The sequence below is a fragment of the Aedes aegypti genome, chromosome 3 (genome assembly GCF_002204515.2).
Source record: "Aedes aegypti strain LVP_AGWG chromosome 3, AaegL5.0 Primary Assembly, whole genome shotgun sequence".
In the NCBI taxonomy this organism is placed as follows: Eukaryota; Metazoa; Arthropoda; class Insecta; order Diptera; family Culicidae; genus Aedes; species Aedes aegypti.
In genome coordinates, this window is record NC_035109.1 from 408,735,726 (window position 1) to 408,755,379 (window position 19,654).

Here is a 19,654-nt window from a genome sequence, read left to right on the forward strand (position 1 = left end):
GTCCAATATATTCGAAGAGATGTGCAAACTGCTGTCTGCAGAAGGAGCTGTTTGAGGAGAGAACGACAAGTTACAGTGTGGTTGCGTGTGCTATCAATACTTTGCCAATCATGAAAATTGAAACTTTTGAGAGTTCATCGAAACTTCTTCGAGGAGATAACCGGGTGCATTTCATCAGTTTCCGTTTTCGGTGGTTTGCTACTCGGAACATCGCACCGTAAAGCACCCTTCGTATATTTGCACACCTCCCCACGTCTTTTCGCGTTTGGCTTGCTCTAGGTACCTATCCCAAAAAGAATTCTGCGTCGTCTTATGAACCTTTAGCACAGCATCAAGACCGTAAAAGGGCCTCGTCATCTGATAGATGGTGAGGAATGGTGAATAATTTCATTTTGTGTGATAGAATGTTTGATCACTTCATATTTTAGCACACAAACGCTGTGCTGAGAGAAAAAAAAATGAAAATTCAATTTTGTTCGACAGAAGAGGTGAATTGTCGCAAAGTAAACGGTGGCAGTGTGTAGTTCTAAGCATTATATTGTTGGCTTAATAATTTTCATTATTGGGTTGGTAGCGACTGCGTGTCTTTGCTATAGGAACTTTAAAAATCTTGTGCTTGGAAACAGAAACCAAAAAGATACCGAACAGCTATCAAAAAGGAATCAAACGAATGCCAAAAAGAGACCATAAAGAAGAAATTTACTTCAATATACCTTAAAAGAATTCAAACTGTTTTATTTCTAAGGATAATCCAACAAATTACTCCAGACTCTACCATCATTTTTTCAGGAATTTCTTCAAAGACAAATTTCTCTTGAGCTTGAGCTTGAGCTTGATTGGTTGCCCATGGTTGCTACTCCAGTATCGCCAGATCAGCTGTACTTACACACGGAACCAACCGGATGAATGTTTGGGATTAACAGACACCCTCAATGTATAAGTGGTGGTGATCTTCTATTTTTAGGCAACAATGAATAAAAATCGTTCAACTTTACTACATGTAGCATCTACTCAAAAGCAAAATTCACAAAGTTTGCTACACTTTTGGTATGAATAAGAAACCTTTCGAACATGTAGTATGTACTACTTTCGAACATGAGCAGTGACTGATGCAGGGTGGCCACCAAATGTTCATTTTGAAATTCCCGCTTTTTTCCCGGTTTTCCTGGTATAATTTTCAGAGCCTGAACGTAAAAAAGTGACCCTTTGATCGGTTTTCAATTGAATACACCAAAACTTTAATTTCAAACTTTTAAACGGTATTTTTCCGCCCAATAAAAAAAAAATCGTAGAAGACTGCCTTGTATTTTTTTGGCTCTCGTACAATTAGTATTGAATAACAAATAGTTGAAAAAACTTAAAAATCGATTTTCTCAAAGATATGATTCTGTCACATACACCCGTTTGCTTCTATTCTTGGCACTTTTGATTCACTTCAACAACGAGCTGCCCGACAAACGTTGTATTGCCTAATAAACCGTAAGGGATTAGAAAAAATAATTCAGAAGTTAATGTCAAATTTGCATTCTTGAAGGATTCCCCAAAAATATTCTTCCACTCAAACACGTCGGAGACCCTATAGAAAAAAAAAAGTGAAAGAATAATAAGGAATGAAAAGGGCATATCTAGACATGTAAATGGAAATGGAATGGTGTTTGTATGCCACGAGTTGGCTTGAGAACGGGACGACTGAGATTTATAGATTTATAGCTTGAATATGTACTTTCAAAATAATTTTCCCGGTGACCATCTCAAATTCCCGGGTTTTTCCGTCTTTTTCTCGATGTATTCAAATTTTCGTCTTTTTCCCGTTTTTCCCGGTTCGTTGGCCACCCTGACTGATGCTGCACGTTAAGAAAAGTAATCGATCATGAACACAAATTCATGTAGCTATGTAATTTTACACGATTTGAAGTGTAAATTTGCGATATCCATTCCCTTTATGTACACGTGAATTTTATAACACTGCGGTACACGTTTTTGTCTCCAGCATCAAAATACCTCTATTTACTCAATTGAGGGTTGCTGAATCCATTGCCGTTTACAGAAATATCATAGCACGTCTAGTGCTATTTCAGCCAACTTGCATGCAAGTTTGCCAGCTTGTATGGCAATTTATTTGCATAATTTGCCACAGAATTCAAACTTTATGTGTATAACGATACTTATCATCAAAGTTTATAATATTTTTGGTGCCGAAAAGTTATTTTTTGATGGTTTCGAAAAGTATTGTATTTTGCCATATAAGAGAAACGAAGAATTTTGTATGGTGATTGCAAGCATGTTGAAAAAGATCGGTTTAATCTAAATTTGATCGTGAAATTTCAACCAAAATATATCTAAAATGAAAGTTTAAGTCCTCTTTTGCATGCTTGGTGGATAAGATCACAAAAAAGTTTGATAAAATATGCTTCAAATTTTAAGTAAACATCAATAAAACCAATGTTTTACACAACTTTGGTGACCTGAAGCTAAAAATTGTGACGTGCTGGGAAATTTCTGTGAACGGCATCAGATTCAGCAACCCCAAATCTACAAGAGACACATAAGTTGATTCTTGAGACACGCAAAAATGTCATTTTTGTTGCGCTGATTTGACAGCAAAGATTTTTCTGAGAATTTTGGAATTTTAGCTAGAAATATGTATCCTACACACTCAAATTAAATTACTGGGTTTTGGAACTACCGAAAAAGTCAGTAAAATAAAAACTGTCGCCACGCGTAATTAAAAAGCAAATTTTACCATATTTTATTTTTATTTTTATTTTTTATCAATATATGATATAAAAAGAAAGCTCTCTGCAAAAATTCAGTAAAAAATCTCTGTTTTTCGATTTCTGATTTTTTTTAGTTTACTGACTTTTTCGGTAGTTGAAAACCCCAGTTATTTTGACCGAACAGATTAAGTGTGTATGAAGGAATCTTGAGATTACAGCAATTATGAAATTATAAAGTACCTACCTTTTTCAAGATTCCAGTACCGTAATTTCGGGTGAAATTGATCATTTTTCACGGTTCTTCTAGTCTCTTTTCTAAAATGTTCACAATGCTAAACAACTAAATGCAGGAAAACAAGTATGAAGGTGAGCCTCATCGACTTATGTACCGAAATTTTCTAACAAATGTCATTTTAGTGTTAACAAATACCTCTAAAATAAAAAATCAGAGGATCTCATTTCGGGGTGAAATTGATCACTTGTTAATGCCATTATTGTTAGTTATCAAAACAACTCTATATGATAAATTTGAGCTCCCTGAATCCGAATATGCTTGTAAAATTCTTAACAATGCAATATTTATATAAATAACGAATAGTTAAATTTCAAGAATTACGCGGAAAACGCCTAAATGTATGCAATTTCCTAAGGAATTCAATGATATGTAACAGAAATTCAATTTTTTCAACCATATGAGCAAATTGGTACGAGTTTTGGTGATGAAATCTGGTTTGGGGATATATTTCATGCATCCTCACAAACTTCCAGGTTTATACCATGTTCAAATCCTTGCTTATAAATAGAAGTTCATAGGTGTTTGTCAATACTGACTAGACTCAGGAAACAATGTAGAAGGAGTTGGCACAGACGCCGTTCAGCTGGATCAGAGTCGTTCAAGTCGGCTCGCAAGGCTTACAAGAAGGCTCTTCGTTCTGCTGAACGATCCGGCTGGAAAAACCTTTGTACAAATGTTTCCAGTTTGAGTGAAGTCAGTCGGCTGAACAAAATCCTTGCAAAGTCTAAGGATTTCCAAGTGAACGAAATTCGCTTACCTAATGGTGACTTTACTTCTTCCGATGAAGAAGTTTTAGAATGTTTATTCAATACACACTTCCCCGGATGTGTGGACATAGCATCTACGGATGAACCAAATGTCTTTTTATGTAGTTACGAGTCTCTGGCCTCGGCTCGCAGTATCGTAACTACTGAATCGATTCAATGGGCACTTAATAGTTTTGCTCCTTTCAAATCTCCAGGAGCGGATGGGATATATCCTGTTCTGCTCCAAAAGGGTTTTGAGTTTATCAAACATGTTTTGAAAAAGCTACTTGTAAGCAGTTTTGCTACCGGGTACATTCCCAAATCCTGGCGTGATATTACTGTAAAGTTTATCCCAAAAGGAGGACGTGCGTCGTATGAGGAAGCGAAGAGTTTTAGACCAATCAGTCTGACCTCTTTTCTTCTGAAATGTCTGGAACGCATTATCGATCATCACATCCGTGATGTTTATTTGGCAAACATGCCTCTTCATGTGAATCAACATGCTTACCAATCTAGAAAGTCCACTGTGACTCTTTTACACAAAGTTGTATACGATATCGAGAAAGCATTCGCTCAGAAGCAATCCTGCTTGGGTGTTTTCTTGGATATTGAGGGTGCCTTTGATAACGTGTCTTTCGATGCAATATTGGAAGCCGCACGAAACCATGGGCTACCTACAATGATTACCAATTGGATTCATCAAATGCTCAAAAACCGACATCTCTTCTCGACATTGCGTCAAGCAGCGATTCGAAAATTGAGTGTTTGCGGATGCCCCCAAGGGGGAGTCTTGTCACCACTTTTGTGGAATCTCGTAGCAGATACGCTATTGAGGCAACTCAATAATTGCGGTTTTCCAACTTATGGATTTGCCGACGACTATCTAGCTCTGATAGTTGGTATGTGCATAAGCACCCTATTCGACCTGATGCAAAGTGCTCTTCAGGTAGTCGAGAGTTGGTGTCGCCAATATGGCCTTTCGGTTAACCCGAATAAAACATCTATTGTTCTTTTTACGGAAAGACGAAACCGCGATGGAATTCGACCTTTACGTCTTTTTGGCACTGAGATTAATGTGACTGATCAAGTAAAGTATGTCGGAGTCATTCTAGATTCCAAACTTTTATGGACACCTCACATTGATTTCAGAGTCAAAAAAGCTTGCATGGCCTTCGGTCAATGCCGGCGAACCTTTGGTAAAACTTGGGGCCTCAAACCCAAATATATCAAATGGATTTACACAACAGTTTTTCGACCAATATTGGCATATGGATGTCTTGTGTGGTGGCAAAAGGGCGAAGTGAGAACAATCCAATCAAAATTGGGCCATCTGCAAAGGATGTGCTTGATGGCGATGTCTGGTGCGTTCTCTACAACTCCCACAGCAGCGCTTGAGGCCATTTTCGACGTTACGCCACTACACATATATCTTAAACAAGAAGCACTTTCTTGCTCTTACCGTTTATGGGTACTGGATCTACTGGAGAAAAATCCAGTGAATCGTAGATCTACACACACTTCGTTGTTTCCACTTTTGGTGAATTGGGACAAAATTGTCCTTGCTCCAAGTGATCTCACAATTGCTTGTAACTTTCCTTACAGGACATTTACCACACAATTCCCTTCACGGGAAGAGTGGACGTCTGGCTTTTTTGAAAAAAGTATATCAAACAATATAGTATGTTACACTGATGGCTCCCTTCTTGAAGGTAGAGCTGGTGCAGGAGTATATTCTCGTGAACTAAGGCTGAATCAGTTTTACTCACTTGGTAGAAACTGCACCGTTTTTCAGGCGGAAATATTTGCTCTTATGTGTGGAGTGCAATCAGCACTTCAACAGCGCGTAATGGGTAAAGTCATATACTTCTGTTCAGATAGTCAGGCTGCTATAAAAGCTCTCGCTTCGGCCAACTCAAGGTCGAAGCTTGTTATCGCATGTAGAACTCAAATTGAGGAACTGAATTCAGTCAACTCTGTAAACCTTGTATGGGTACCAGGCCATTCTTCCATCGCTGGAAATGAATTGGCTGATGAGCTAGCTCGCGATGGAGCATCGCATGACTTCATTGGCCCTGAGCCGGCTATTCCAATTTCGAAGTGCTGGGTGAAGCTTCAGATAAACTCTTGGGCGGCAACTCAGCACAAGCAATATTGGAATGGTTTGGAGTCATGTCGTCAAACAAAATTGTACATTACTGAGCCATCTCCAAGGGTGGCAAAGTATTTAACAAATCTGTCAAAGCAGACAGTCTCTTGGTCAGAGCGTTGACAGGCCACTGCCGACTCAACTATCACATGGCAAATATTCAGCGTGCTGACTCATTTGTGTGTGATAGTTGTGACTCCGATTATGGAACTTCGTATCACCTGATATGTAACTGTCCAGTTTTTGCGCAAATGCGATTCCAATTACTTGGTAAACACTTATTAAGTGAAACTGAATTCAGAAGCCTGAATCTTCAGGACATTCTGTTATTCTTAACCCGCTGTGGTAATGAGCTATAGGCTCTCTTTACGCTCATGCGTTTTGCAGTGCCCTTTTTAGGGCGCTGTTCGAACCCATTGTGGTATGGAGCTACGTGCTCTCATTTCGCTAATGCGATCTTCCCTATTTCCTCCCATCTTTCCCTTCCCTTTCCTCTCCCATCGGGTAGATGATGAAATAGGCTCAAATATGGCGATGGCACAAATCTCCCAACTGGTGGGGAACGTGCCTTTGGAGCCGGCCTTCTGATACCGATCTGATACCGATCATAGGTGTTTGTCAATACTGCACCGTGCATGGTTTTGAAATTTTACGTTATTTTCATAGTAATAAACATTCTTTAACGCAAAAAACTTCACAACACACAATTCGACAATAGTTACGACAAGCAACGTTCATTTACTTTAACTTACATTGATATTTGTGCTCCATTACGAATAAATAAAATCGTGTGATACGATGATCAATTTCATCCTTCTGATCAATTACACCCGATTTTACGGCACTGAGAATTTGATAAAATAGCGGTAGAATTTGGAGCTTCGAGGGGGTCGAAAAAGTCGAAATTTTGCGTGACATAATTTGTGTACCATCACTTAGCATAATGCAAACTGATCGTCGCCAATATTATTAATGTCCACTTCGAATAGATTAATTATTTGAAATGGGCATCAACGCTATCAACGACGCAGAATGTCCGTTGGATCACATCCGAGATATTATTGCGTCTACGCCATATAAATTATGACGCGGCTTTAAGCAAAAAGTGCCAAAATGTGATACCACCACTACAGGTTACGCCTTTTGTTTCCATCTAATGGGCTAATGGATTATGCCCTCCCATCGCGGCAAGGTCGCATAACCAAGGGGAGGGTGTTCAAATATCAAGATATATTTAATATCAAACTACTTAAACACACAAAATGATCAAAAATTTGAAAATAATCAAATTAATACTTATGGCTAAACAGGGAGCCATTGTGTCCATAACTGGTACACGTACCCTAAATAGAATATATGTTCATGAATAGTTGTGCAACGGGATTCTATATTTTCTGGCGCATTATCTCTGGTAGCCAGCCCAACTAATTCTTGCTATATTGAAACAATAAATCAACTTTAAGTTATTTATTATTTTTTCATTATTGCGATTAAATGTTAAGGCGAAGTAGGTAGGACGTCATTGAAATTTGTACTGGGCATCGATGATTGTGGCTAACTCGTTTCACGATTGCGAAATGAAGAAAATGGTTTTGCTTTGACATAGCTGAAAAAGTATCAGCATACTTTCTGTATGTAAGCGAAATTAGTGATACTTTTCTGAATCAATATTACTTATTTTGGGGGGGGACGGACCTGGTGTAGTGGTTAGAACACTCGCCTCTCACGCCGAGGACCTGGGATCGAATCCCATCCCCGACATAGTCACTTATGACGTAAAAAGTTATAGTGACGACTTCCTTCGGAAGGGAAGTAAAGCCGTTGGTCCCGAGATGAACTAGCCCAGGGCTAAAAATCTCGTTAATAAAGTCAAACCAACCAACTTATTTTGGCTGAGTTTTATCACTTTGAAATGGCGAGCTGTAAAACCAACATGGCTGCCAAAACGAATGACGGGCTACTTAGCCTTAATAACAATATTAATGTTAGAACTTTTAGTTGTGATGGTACTTATAAATCCTCATTTTAAAATAGTTATTTGATTGTAAATAAATGTCATGGAAAATTTCAAAAAAAAAATTTTGTTTTATCAAATTTCTCTTTTTCGAAAGAAGCTTTTGCAAAACGTTAGAGAATGATAACTATATATGAAACGACTATTTCATGATTTCTCAATAGTAATGGAGTAAAACGACAAACACTAAACAAAGGACACGGATATGCCACATAACATCGAACATGACAAACAAAAATAAATCCTCTGATCTTGCAAGAGATTGGTTGTATATTTAAAAATAATTTGTAACAAAACTTGGCCCCATCACTTTAAAAGCGCAGTGCACTCAGAATGAAAATCTCTTACAAATGTTTACTTTAGGAAACGCGTGTTTAGAATTAATTAGACGTTATAAAATAAATCATGAAATTTGAATGTCCATAAAACCAAGGTAAAATGACCATAAAATCGAGGGTTCACTAAATCGAACTATACCGGTATACGGACGATTTTCTTCATACAAACCTTCAACGTTCTAGGGTCTTAATTTTGTTCTAATTTTGTTAAGACCTGACGACAACAGCAGTTTTTCTGTTAAAAATTGAAATTTATTCGACAAAAAAGTGTTTACTGTGTTTCGGTTGGAGAATAGATTACAGTTAACATACTTCCATGATTTTAAACGAAAAAAAACTGCTTCGTAAAATTCTCAAATTGACGGATCCTGCCCCATTAAGCTCGTTGAGACTTGACGCATTCCGCTGACATCTTAACAGTAGTTTCTGATATCCGAAGGTACAAATTTGTGAGGTGTAACTTAAAAAAATGAATCACCCTAGCGCAGATACGCCGAAGAAAAGCCAGAATCAGGGAGTTGGATAATATAGTAGAAAGCAAATACAATTGTTACGAAAGTGAAGTTTATTGAGTTTTGCCAAACGTAAAACTGAAAATTAAGAATGCTTGTATTATAATTAATACTATTTATACGCATATGCTACAATTTTCTTCCAATATTATATGCAGATATTCTTCAACGTGTCCAATAGCGCAAAACTATCAAGATGGGAATCAAAGATGTTAAATAGAATTCTGCACCGCATTAGTCGATAGTTAATTTTATGCCTTGTGTTTTTGTTTCTATTTCCATGTCAGTGTTTTGAAACTTTTATTCAACATGTTGCTCAAACAGGCATTGTCAGAAGAAAGAACGGTTTTAATTGTATACTAAGGAGACATAACTATTCAACGTCATATATTGTGTTTCATTCGCTATTTATGTATCTATTCATAATCTTAGTGAAAACAAAGATACGTCGTGATATTGAAAGATATTGACTCATACAGCATTACATGAAAGAAATATGTTATTATTTATTCATCGTGATTAGCACATAAACGAAATGCGTATTGAATTTAAGACAGTATCTAATTGTAAACAATTAACAGGCCATCGCCGCTATTCCAAGTTGACCATTTTTCATTTTCTAAGTTTCATTGTTGAAAAGTAAAATTGATTGCTGTGCAGTTATCAGCATAGAGGCCGGAAGTGGTTCTTGTCCTAAGAAAAAAAAAATATTATTTTCCCCAACTACAAAACAAAACTAACTTTCACTTTACCTTTTACGTGGACAGCTTGTTGGGCAACAGGTTGAGCTGCCACAGGAACAGCTTGGGCAGGCGGATTGGACGAGCAGAGTTACGCTGCAGCACTAGCAGCTTGAGCTGCTTGAGCTTTCGGAGCTGGTTTATTTGTACGGACGTTTGCTGCTTGGCGGTATTGCTTACCAGCAGTGGCAGCACCCATAGCTGGATAAGCACCTCCCGCTGCATTTGCTGCAACTGCCTTTCGATTCGTATTGGCGCGGAACCTTCCTGGAGTAGCACGGATTTGGCTGACCTGCTTCGAGAAGAATCTTTGTGGCTGTGGAAGTGTTGGCACATAATGGCCACCATTACCACCCGGTTGGAAGATTTGTCCCATATGTTGCATACGCATATTGGCCATACGTTGCATATACTGCAAAGCCACGGTAAAAAGAAGCAAGGTATTATACTCCGAAAAATTATATTTGTCAGTGACGTCATTCCTATCGCAAGCTCGAATGAGTGCAAAAGAAAGCCAGGCCTGCTTTCCTTTACTATCCTCAAGGCCTCATGCTTGACGATAGGAATGCCGACACATGTTTTGATGGAAAATCGTTGTTTACACGTGGGAATAGCCTACCTTGTTGTGTCTACCGTGCTGCGAAGCTACATGTGCTTTGCGATCTTCCTTGCGATGTGCAAGGGCAACATATAGCGGTTTGCTTCCAACGAATCGTCCATTCATCTCAGTAATAGCTTTTGTAGCTTCCTCTGCTGCTGAGAAACGAACGAAACCGAAGCCCTTTGAACGCCCTTCTTCTAACATCACTTTGGCAGATGTTATAGTACCGAAAGGAGAGAACTCCTTACGTAGACGCTCATCGTCAATAGAATCATCCATGTTGTTGACATACAGATTGACTCCTTGGTAACGACGTTCCATCTTCAGTTGTACAAAACGACGCTTCAGTTCCATTTGACGTTCAATCTTCTTCAGGCGTAAGGAAAGGCGTGCTATAATGATAGAAGAATGGAAGCGTAGTGAAACGGTTTTTGCTTTGTCCGTCTCTGGTTCCAGCAAATACTATGAACTGTGATAGATCAACTGTGATAGATTAAATGAGTGGAAGACAGAATCAAGTGTTCCACTCATGATACGAGGAAACGGATGGGCCTGGGATTGTACACATTGTCAAGCAGAAGCGATAGCCATTAGGCCACCAACCCCGTTTCCTTCAAAGACAAATTTCTCGATAAAATATTTAACAATAAAAAAGTACTCCTTTGGAGATGAAACAGCCACGGGCTGAAAATCTTTCTTATAAAGCTAACATGCATTATTAATAATAATACAAATAAGCCCTCCATGAGTTCATCCAGCGTTTCTTGAATCGATTTCGCAAGGATTTTATCCTGAATTTTCGTTTAGGACATCTTCCAATACTCAAGCAATAATTTCACACTCTCCAGGGATGCCTCCAAAAAAAGATTCACGCCCGCACCAAATGTACCATGTACAAAACGCTCATAGGGCCGGTAGTCCTCTACGGGCATGAAACGTGGACGATGCTCGAGGAGGACCTGCAAGCACTTGGAGTCTTCGAACGTCGGGTGCTTAGGACGATCTTCGGCGGTGTGCAGGAGAACGGTGTGTGGCAGCGAAGGATGAACCACGAGCTCGCCCAACTCTACGGCGAACCCAGTATCCAGAAGGTGGCCAAAGCTGGAAGGATACGATGGGCAGGGCATGTTGCAAGAATGCCGGACAACAACCCTGCAAAGATGGTGTTCGCTTCGGATCCGGTTGGTACAAGAAGGCGTGGAGCGCAGCGAGCTAGGTGGGCGGATCAAGTGCGTATCGATTTGGCGAGCGTGGGGCAGAACCGAGAATGGAGAGATGCGGCCACGAACCGAGTATTGTGGCGTGAAATTGTTGATTCAGTGTTATCTGTGTAGATTTTAACTAAATAAATGAATGAAGGGATGCCTCCAACAATTTCTTAGTATTTTCACATGAATTTTAGTTCAGTTATTTGAAGATTTCAATTCAGAATTTATTAATGGATACTTTTAGAAATTTCTCCAAAGATTACGCCTATTTTTTTTTTTTTGTTATTTAAGAGGTTTTAAACCTGCATAGGTTCATTCACCTCTGTTTTAATTTAGATTTGATCTAGTTTACATTCTTTAACAAATTTCAATAGTTTGATTTCGTTTTTCTTGTTATTGTTTAGCACGATTTGAATATTATTACTTAGTCCTATTTTTCTTCTGATGTGATCGTATTTTCTACAATTAAGAAGAATGTGTGCTACTGTAATCTCATCGTTACATACTTCACAAATAGGAGGATTTTGCTTATCAAAAAGATGTTTTTTCGTCATCAAAGTATGACCAATTCGAAGCCGAGTTAAAACACGTTGTTTGCGTCTGTCCGATCTGTCTATCCATTTGTCTATCGAAGGTTTGCAGCTCTTCAGGAAGGTTGTTCTGTGAGAATCCCACGTGTTCTGAAAGCTCTCGTACATCAAAGTTTTGATCCATGTTTTGACGTCGGATGAGGGAACGGTCCTGTTGAATATCCTAGCAGATCGCCCTCGTTCAGCTGCTCGGTCTGCTTCTTCGTTTCCTGTGATTCCGGAGTGGCCCGGGATCCAGCAAACGGTGATGTTTTTCTGAAGAGCGATATTTTCAAATTCTTGCACAAAAGGGTGGTTGGATTCGCCTTTATCGATAGCAGCGGTACAGCTAGCGGAATCAGTTAGAATAACTGTTGGAGATCTTGATGCATATCGTGCAGCTGCTACCAGAGCGGCGGCTTCTGCAGAGTAAACAGAACATTGTGGGTGCAAACTTCTTTCGATTAATAGTTTAGGTCCAACCACTCCGATACCGACATCATTTTGAGTTTTCGATCCATCAGTAAAAATTTTCACATGATTGGAGTATTTCTTTTCAAGATGCTCCTTAACGATGATCCTTGCTATACTGGTATTGTTGCCTTTCTTGAAGATGTTTTTAATGGACCAGTCTACTTTTACCTGAGGGCAGTTCCATGGACGGCGGCCAACACGTTGAAGCTTAGTGATATCAGGAATAACACCTCCTGTAGTTTCGCGGAGCGCAGTATCAACCGCATTGCGGAGATGAGGATAGCCGTTATCGTTTTTTTCCACCAGTCGGCAGTACTTACGGATTAGTATTTCGATGACCCGTAGCTCTAGTGGCAGTTCCCCAGCTTCAACAGCAAGACAATAGGTCGGAGAAGATTTGAGTGCCCCCGATGATGTTCTTAACAGTTGGTTGAAGATAGGCTGCAGAGAACTGGTTAGTTCTGTTCCGAAAAGTTCGATACCGTACAACATTTTTGACAAACAAACTGCATTGCATATTTTCCACAAGGTTGATCGATTTGCTTTCGGTGCCAAAGCTCTGATGAAGTTGATCCGACTGTGAAGTGCTTCTTTTGTCTCGGCACTATGAGTGGAAAAATTACCTTTCCGGTTTATCCATACCCCGAGAACGCGCGCAGTTTTTACTTCAGGGATTGCTTCGCCATCGATCACAATTGCTGATCTTACCCGCGCTTTTCTGTGTCTTTTTCTCTGACATACGTGTAGGACGCAAGACTTAGAAGCTGATAGACGGAATTTGACTTTTTTCGCCCAGTCGTTAACTGCAGCAACTGCAGTCAGAAGTTTTCGTCGTACGGTGGACAGTTGCTTGGATGCTGCTACCAATAAAATGTCATCGGCGTACACCAAGATCCGAACGTCTTTGGGAACTACTTCAAACACCGTGTTCATGGCCAGGAGAAACAAAGTCACTGCCAGGACTGATCCTTGCGGCACTCCGCTTTTCAATGTTTTTTTTGATGAAAAAGATCCGCTGTACTGAACTTGGAAGCGTCTATCATTTAGGTATTCTTCAATGCAAGCTCTCATCCGATTACCGACGTGAACACGATCGAGTTGGTTGAGTATATGTGGTCGCCAGGCTTGGTCATATGCCTTCCGGATGTCCAATAGAGCGAATTCAAGATGAGTTTCTGTTCGTTTGGCCTCTTGGATGATTTCGTTCAACTCAGCAAAATATGACGAGGTTCCTCTGCCGGCTCGGAACGCATGCTGTCCCGGATGGAGAAACTTGCTTTTTTCGAGGAAAGTTGTCAGACGATGATTCACCATGCGCTCGTACATCTTTCCAATGCAACTCAGTAGAGTGATTGGACGATAATTCTCTACAGAATTTGGTTGAACACCAGGTTTGGGGATTGGTACAACAATCCCTTCTCTCCATAGAGAAGGAAACTTGCCTTCAGCCCAGACGCGGTTGAAGCTTCGTAGCATTGCCACTTTTCCGGAGATGGGTAAATGGCGAATCATGGGATAACCAACGTTATCGTTACCTGTTGAAAATCCTCTGGTCCCATCGATTGCTCGTAGAAGCTCTTGGTAACTAAAGTCACTGTCCAATGGACTATTCTCTGGGGAAACCAATGGTACACGCCTGCTTTCTGATTCCAGTACTTCCTCGTGACTATCGCCCGTTGAAGTTTTTTCGAAATAATCAGCAAAGTGTTCGGCAATGATTGCTGGATCCTGCTCGTACTTGTCATCAATCGTGAGTCCTTTAAACGTTGATCTTCTTTTTCCACAAAGCTCGTTAAAATTACTCCAAATAATGTCAGCCGGGGTAAGTAGATTAAAGGAGCTGCAGAAAGTTTCCCATGCCTCTTTCTTTGCCAGTTTCACCGTTTTCCTAGCAATACTACGAGCTTTTTGAAATTCTGCTCGTGCTTTGTCTCTCATTGGATCAGTTTCATTAAAGCGTTTCAGTTTTCTTAGTGCTTTTCGCCGTGCTTTTACAGCAAGTTTTTCATGAATCTGTCCACCATAGCTCTGCTCTTTTGGGTGGTTGGCCTGTTGTTCGTGGAATGCTTGATTTAGCGGAGCTAAGGATCATTTCAGTTACTTCTTCAATTGAAAGATCCAAGTTGGGCTCGTTACGCAGAAAATTTTCAACGTTTTCTTTGTAATGTGGCCAGTTGGCGTTTTTGTATAGCCAACGTTTCCGGAGTTTTGTACAGGTTATGCTTTCTTCAGAATGGACACGGATCGGGAAATGATCACTACCGTGTGTGTCATGAGATATCGACCAATATAGATTTCTCGCTAGACTTTCAGAGGCTACGGTTAGATCTATGCAAGATGTGCTGCCATGGGATGAGCTGATAAACGTTGGCTCTCCATAATTGAGTACTATCAGGTCAATGTCTACGAACCACGTAAGAAGGAGCATACCTTTTCGCGTTGATTTGGTGCTTCATGGGCTGCGTTGAAATCGCCACCAATGAGAAATGGCGGTTCTAGATTGTTTTTGATGTGTTCTAAAGTTTCTACGATGTCCACATCCGGGCAATTTGGAGGAGCGTATACGGATACCACGGTAGTGTTGAATGGACTATGCAGTCGTGCGGCGGAGACCGGGATTGGGGTGTCTATCACCATGAAGTGATGTGGAACCTCATTCAAGATTCCTAAACCAGCTGCACCAGCACCTTGACTGTAATGACGATTAGCAAGGCTCCATGTGTACTGTGTCTGGAGGGTGTTGCCAGGATCTTTAGACATCATTTCTTGTAATCCAATTGCGATTGGACGATTCTGCGAGATTAGGTGGCATAATTCGGGATGATTGGACCAAAGGCCGCGAATATTCCATTGGAGAAAAAACATCTTTCTGCTTGCGTCACCGAAGGTCGAGTTGCTGAGAGAGTCCTCATCGTTTTTTGAATCTTCGTCTTGATGAATTGTAGCCGATTGTAGCCCTAGGTTGTTGGAAAGACCAATGGAGTTTGACTGCTGGTTTTGAGATATAAAAGATTGAATACTTGCCGGAGATGATGAAGGGGCCACGCCGACTGCCGCCAGAGGCTCTTCGGAGAAAACCGGAACATCCCTGGTCAGGGTCGACGTGGCAGGCCTCGCGCTTGGCGAATCGTGGTTGAAGATACCGGTGGTGCGATCAATGATGAAGTATTCTTCTGCGTTGCTATTAGAGGGCAGCGCTCGAAAATGGCACAGCCGGTCGTATGCTTCAGAATCCCAAAGTGTTTCTTTCGGAAGAGGTGGTCGACATGATTGATGATGTATTCTCGCGACCGAGCTAGGAGATCGGCAGTCAACGGGTTGGAGAGAGACGTCCCGGATGGCCTCCTTGCCTAGACACGCTTCCGTGTTTGGAAGTGAGAGGGGTACTACACATTCCCCTCCCTCAAATCGCCGTTTTACATTTGCTATTATTTTTTCTCGTTGCGTGTTGTTGAGGAGAAGTTCATAATCGTAGTCCATTTGTATGCGAGGGTCGTATTGCTCAGTTTGGAGTTTTGCTAGTACTTTGTCCATATCAGGGTCCGGATTCATTGCAGGGTCGGTATTTTCAGGGGCGTACGAGGGAGAGTTACTAGCGGCCATCATTGTAATCTAGATGCCTTCGTTTTTCACGGTTCCGATCCGGAGGGGAGGTATTGATACGCTTGTCACTTCGGCTTCGGTTTCGCAGTTCCATATTGTGAAGCAATCTATTGTTCGTGCTGTGCGAAGATTCTTTTGGAGGTGACATTGATAGTTTGTCTTTCCGAGATTTCCTTCCGGTAGTTGCATTTACGCTTGTCCGAGTTCCAGTCATGGTACCAGAATCGGATGACGACGGCATTTGGCTGTTAGTGTCTTTTTTAGCCATATCAACTCCCTTTACCGTCGGGGTGCTGCTCTGCACCACATTTTGAATCTCAATTTCGCCGTTAGGGTGGTTTGACAGTGAGGTTTCTTTCAGAGTTTTTAATTCTGCTTTGACGGCTTCGAGTTCTTTTCTAAGGTTGGCAATAATCGTGTCCTTTTCGGATTCAACTTGGTGCAACCGTTGTTGTAATGCACTGGCGGCGTACGTATCGCCACATCTATCGCGCAGCTCACGGCGGGCTTCACCGAAAGAGATTCTGTTGTCGGTTTTGTGCTTGATGATTTTCGCTTCTTGTTGATACTTCGGACATTCGCGCGAGTGGATTGGATGATTTTCCTTACAATGCAAACAAAACGCAGGGTTTTGACACTGTTCCCCATCGGAAATATGTACTTCTTGAGAACAGTGTAGGCAGATTGATGCTTCTTTACAGGCCTTTTTAGGGTGTCCATAGATTCCACAATTATAACACAGAAGAGGCGATGGATAATACGTACGCATTGGAACTCGTAGTAATCCGAAGTATATGAACTGGGGGAGTACAGCGCCTTTCAGTGACAATACAAGCAATGGAGTGTTACGAAGAGTTCCATTGACCCGTTTCCGAATGCGTCGAACCTTAGTTACCCCCTGACACTTCAAGTAGTCTAGAATCTTTTCTTCGTCATCGTTTATTGAATCCGGCTCGTAGACCACACCTTCGACTGAATTGAGGGTTGAGTGGGGAACGACTTCCACAAGTGTCCCGTCTACCAGATTTTTGATGGTTAGAAGCTTTTCGGCAGTTAGGCGAGAGTTCGTGCGAAGAAGGTATTTCGTACCTCTGTAACGAAAAATATGTGCCACCCTAGTGGTTTCCTAAATTTCATTCACTATTTCACAACGTGAGCTTTTGGTAAACTTGTGCTGCTACCTAACGGACACTAGGAGAACTTCTGATAGCTTAATTTTCGCGCACTTGTTTTGAGTTCCACCCATGTGTTCACTGCGACTACTCGAGCGTACGATTGCAACCGATTTAACGTTCATTCGATTGTACTCGAGCAATATGGATTGTGTGGAGTGATCGAATGCGCTTATTTGAATTTGCATGGAAACTCTTTGACGCCTGGGAAACAGCCGAGTAGTTTTCCATTGCTTTTTCTTGTATTAGAAATTCTATACCCAAATGGGTATAATAGCCTATTCAATTGGACAAATGCGCCATTTGAGCAGAGTTCTTAGTTAAAGCCAGACGTGTTAAGTACTACTAGATAGTAACGGAAAGTTATTAAATTGTTAAATCACGTGCAAAACCTTATATTATTGTGAAGAGTGAAGCAATGTAAGTAGTGAGTTAAAGTGATTTATCCAACAACTTCTATAAAGTGTTATAATCTTATATCTAGCTCTTGATATAATTTGACGTTGAACCACATTTTTGTTGCCTAGTAAACCGGTTAGCTGTGACCAAGTTTAAACAGGCTTAGGTAAGCATTTGAAATCGCTTGTTAGGCGTATATTTAGCTTTTAACATCCCGTTGAACAGGACACCCTACTCAACGTGGGGTGCTGGTGCGGACTCAACGTCTAAGAACAATACCACGTGCTACCTCGCCCGAACCGTAGGACGTCGGTGTGATCTGTGGCTTCAGTAAACGTGTCTGTGGCTTCCAATTAGTTTCAAGCACCACTACTTAAGCTGATCAGCGTGAAACCTTCGTTAGAAACCACGTGCTCGACGCCCAAATTCCGTGACTGTTAAGTGCTCGATTCCAACGTTTCGGTTGACACCTGTGCGTTCATTCCAAGCGCAACGCTTACACCAATCCGACAATCAAGAAAATCTGCTCGAACGGGAGGCTCTGCTATTCGGCCTAATCTCAGCGTTCATCAGCCAACCGTTGAATCTTTCGAGCACGGAGTGGGCACTAGACAAGCTAACCGTCGTGGTTTTGGGAGCCACTGTCCAGACACCTTCGAACAGATCATCCAGCTGGAAATAGTTTTATGCGATCGCCAACGAGGAACATCGGCCGAACAATTGACGCGTCGTGGGAGTTCACCACCCTCAGCCAGGTTTAGCGAAGAAGCTAAGGTAGGATAGAATTAGGAAATCTGCCCCTCAATAAATGTATGCCCCTAAAATAGAAGAGAGATTAATACAAGCGGCCGTTTGGGCTAATAGTATCTAATTTCTTTGGTCAAATGGTAACATTTTCTGATTTTATTCTGAATTTGATCGGTTTGTTTGATGATTGATTTCCATTTGGGTTCAAAGGGTTTCCTATAGTATTGTTGCTTTATGTTTGGGTGGTTACAGTGAACGAGAGTGTTTGAACTACTTTTACCCGCCTTCAGATAAGAGTCTCAGCCGGACTCAGACGCACGTCAGCAGTCTCCCTAGTCCAGGGAGTGGCGCTTAAGCTGCTGAACGGTTGTACGTACATTTCGCTTCGTTACACCTCTACCTTCTTTAGAAGCGACAATTTCTCTAGCTTTTTCAGCACCAATCACTTGCTCTACTGACAATCCAATCACAATCGGGCTGGGAAGACGGTGGTTGATTTCCTTTTCTCCTGAATCTAGTTCACGGCGGACTTGCATTACGAGTACGATCTGGTATCCTATCTCGTCATTGCTCAGTAGCCAATTAGGAACTAGTGTGCCTATTGTACTTCCTGGAGGATTATCAAAGAGCCCCCCCAAATGGGGCCCTTGACTAGCCTCGGCCATGGCCGAAGCGGTATTTGAAACTGCTACTCAATGCTCGGCAGTGGTGTGCAAGCCAAATACACCAAATCGAACGGGATCCGTGCTAGTTCGTTGTGACGCTTGTGATGACGGCTCGCTTTGCTTGTTAGCAAAAAGTTTTCACTTGAAAACTAGTATGAATCACCGTTAATCGGGCAACTAAAGCATGTAGCTGCTACACACTATACTAACGATGGTATTCCGATGTAATAAGGAATTTAATACGCTTTATAACTATCGAATAGTCGAAGTAAACTCCCGGCCCGCGGACGTAAATAAACCGTTGTTATCGCTGTGCAACCGTAGATGAATTCCCAAACAAATTCATATGATTAGAGAACTAACAGGGCATGGTTTGAGGAATTCTTGCAGGAGCTCCTGGAAAATCCCTCAATGAATTCATACAGAAACTCAGAAATGGACCTGTGGGGATTTTCTTGGAAGGACTCCTGCAGGAATCTTTTGAAGATCTGCCAGAATAATTACAGGAAAAATCTAAAAATAGGTGGAAGAATAACGGATTTTTTTTCTAGTAATCCCTGTGGAAATTCCTCGTTGGGAATTTCCTATTAAAATTCACTGCTAAAATAAGGAAAATAGTGACATTAGACACCATTTTGGTTGAAAAAGAGATTTTACAGGCTTTCCAATAAAAATAGACACTTTTCAAAAACTGCATTAAGATAGAGA

At 41.0% G+C, this 19,654-nt stretch overlaps 1 protein-coding gene across 1 annotated transcript; it reads right to left on the minus strand.

Moving 5' to 3' along the window:
• Positions 1-9,338: 9,338 nt before the first annotated feature.
• LOC110678280 (polyadenylate-binding protein-like) lies at positions 9,339-10,677 on the minus strand. Its single transcript, XM_021850908.1, has 4 exons — positions 10,654-10,677; positions 10,128-10,571; positions 9,521-9,920; positions 9,339-9,461 (listed from the first exon to the last, which is right to left on the minus strand). Exons 1-3 carry the CDS (start codon positions 10,675-10,677, stop codon positions 9,600-9,602), a joined length of 789 nt encoding a protein of 262 aa, XP_021706600.1. The 3' UTR covers positions 9,339-9,461; positions 9,521-9,599.
• Positions 10,678-19,654: the final 8,977 nt, after the last annotated feature.

Excerpts from the sequence above, each read along its gene's own strand:
- LOC110678280 (XM_021850908.1), bottom strand. The coding sequence starts at position 10,677 with ATGTGTACAATCCCAGGCCCATCC. Across the intron at positions 10,572-10,653 it reads GTACAATCCCAGGCCCATCC|TATTTGCTGGAACCAGAGAC; the intron begins GTTTCCTCGTAT and ends CACAGTTCATAG. Across the intron at positions 9,921-10,127 it reads AGCACGGTAGACACAACAAG|TATATGCAACGTATGGCCAA; the intron begins GTAGGCTATTCC and ends GTGGCTTTGCAG.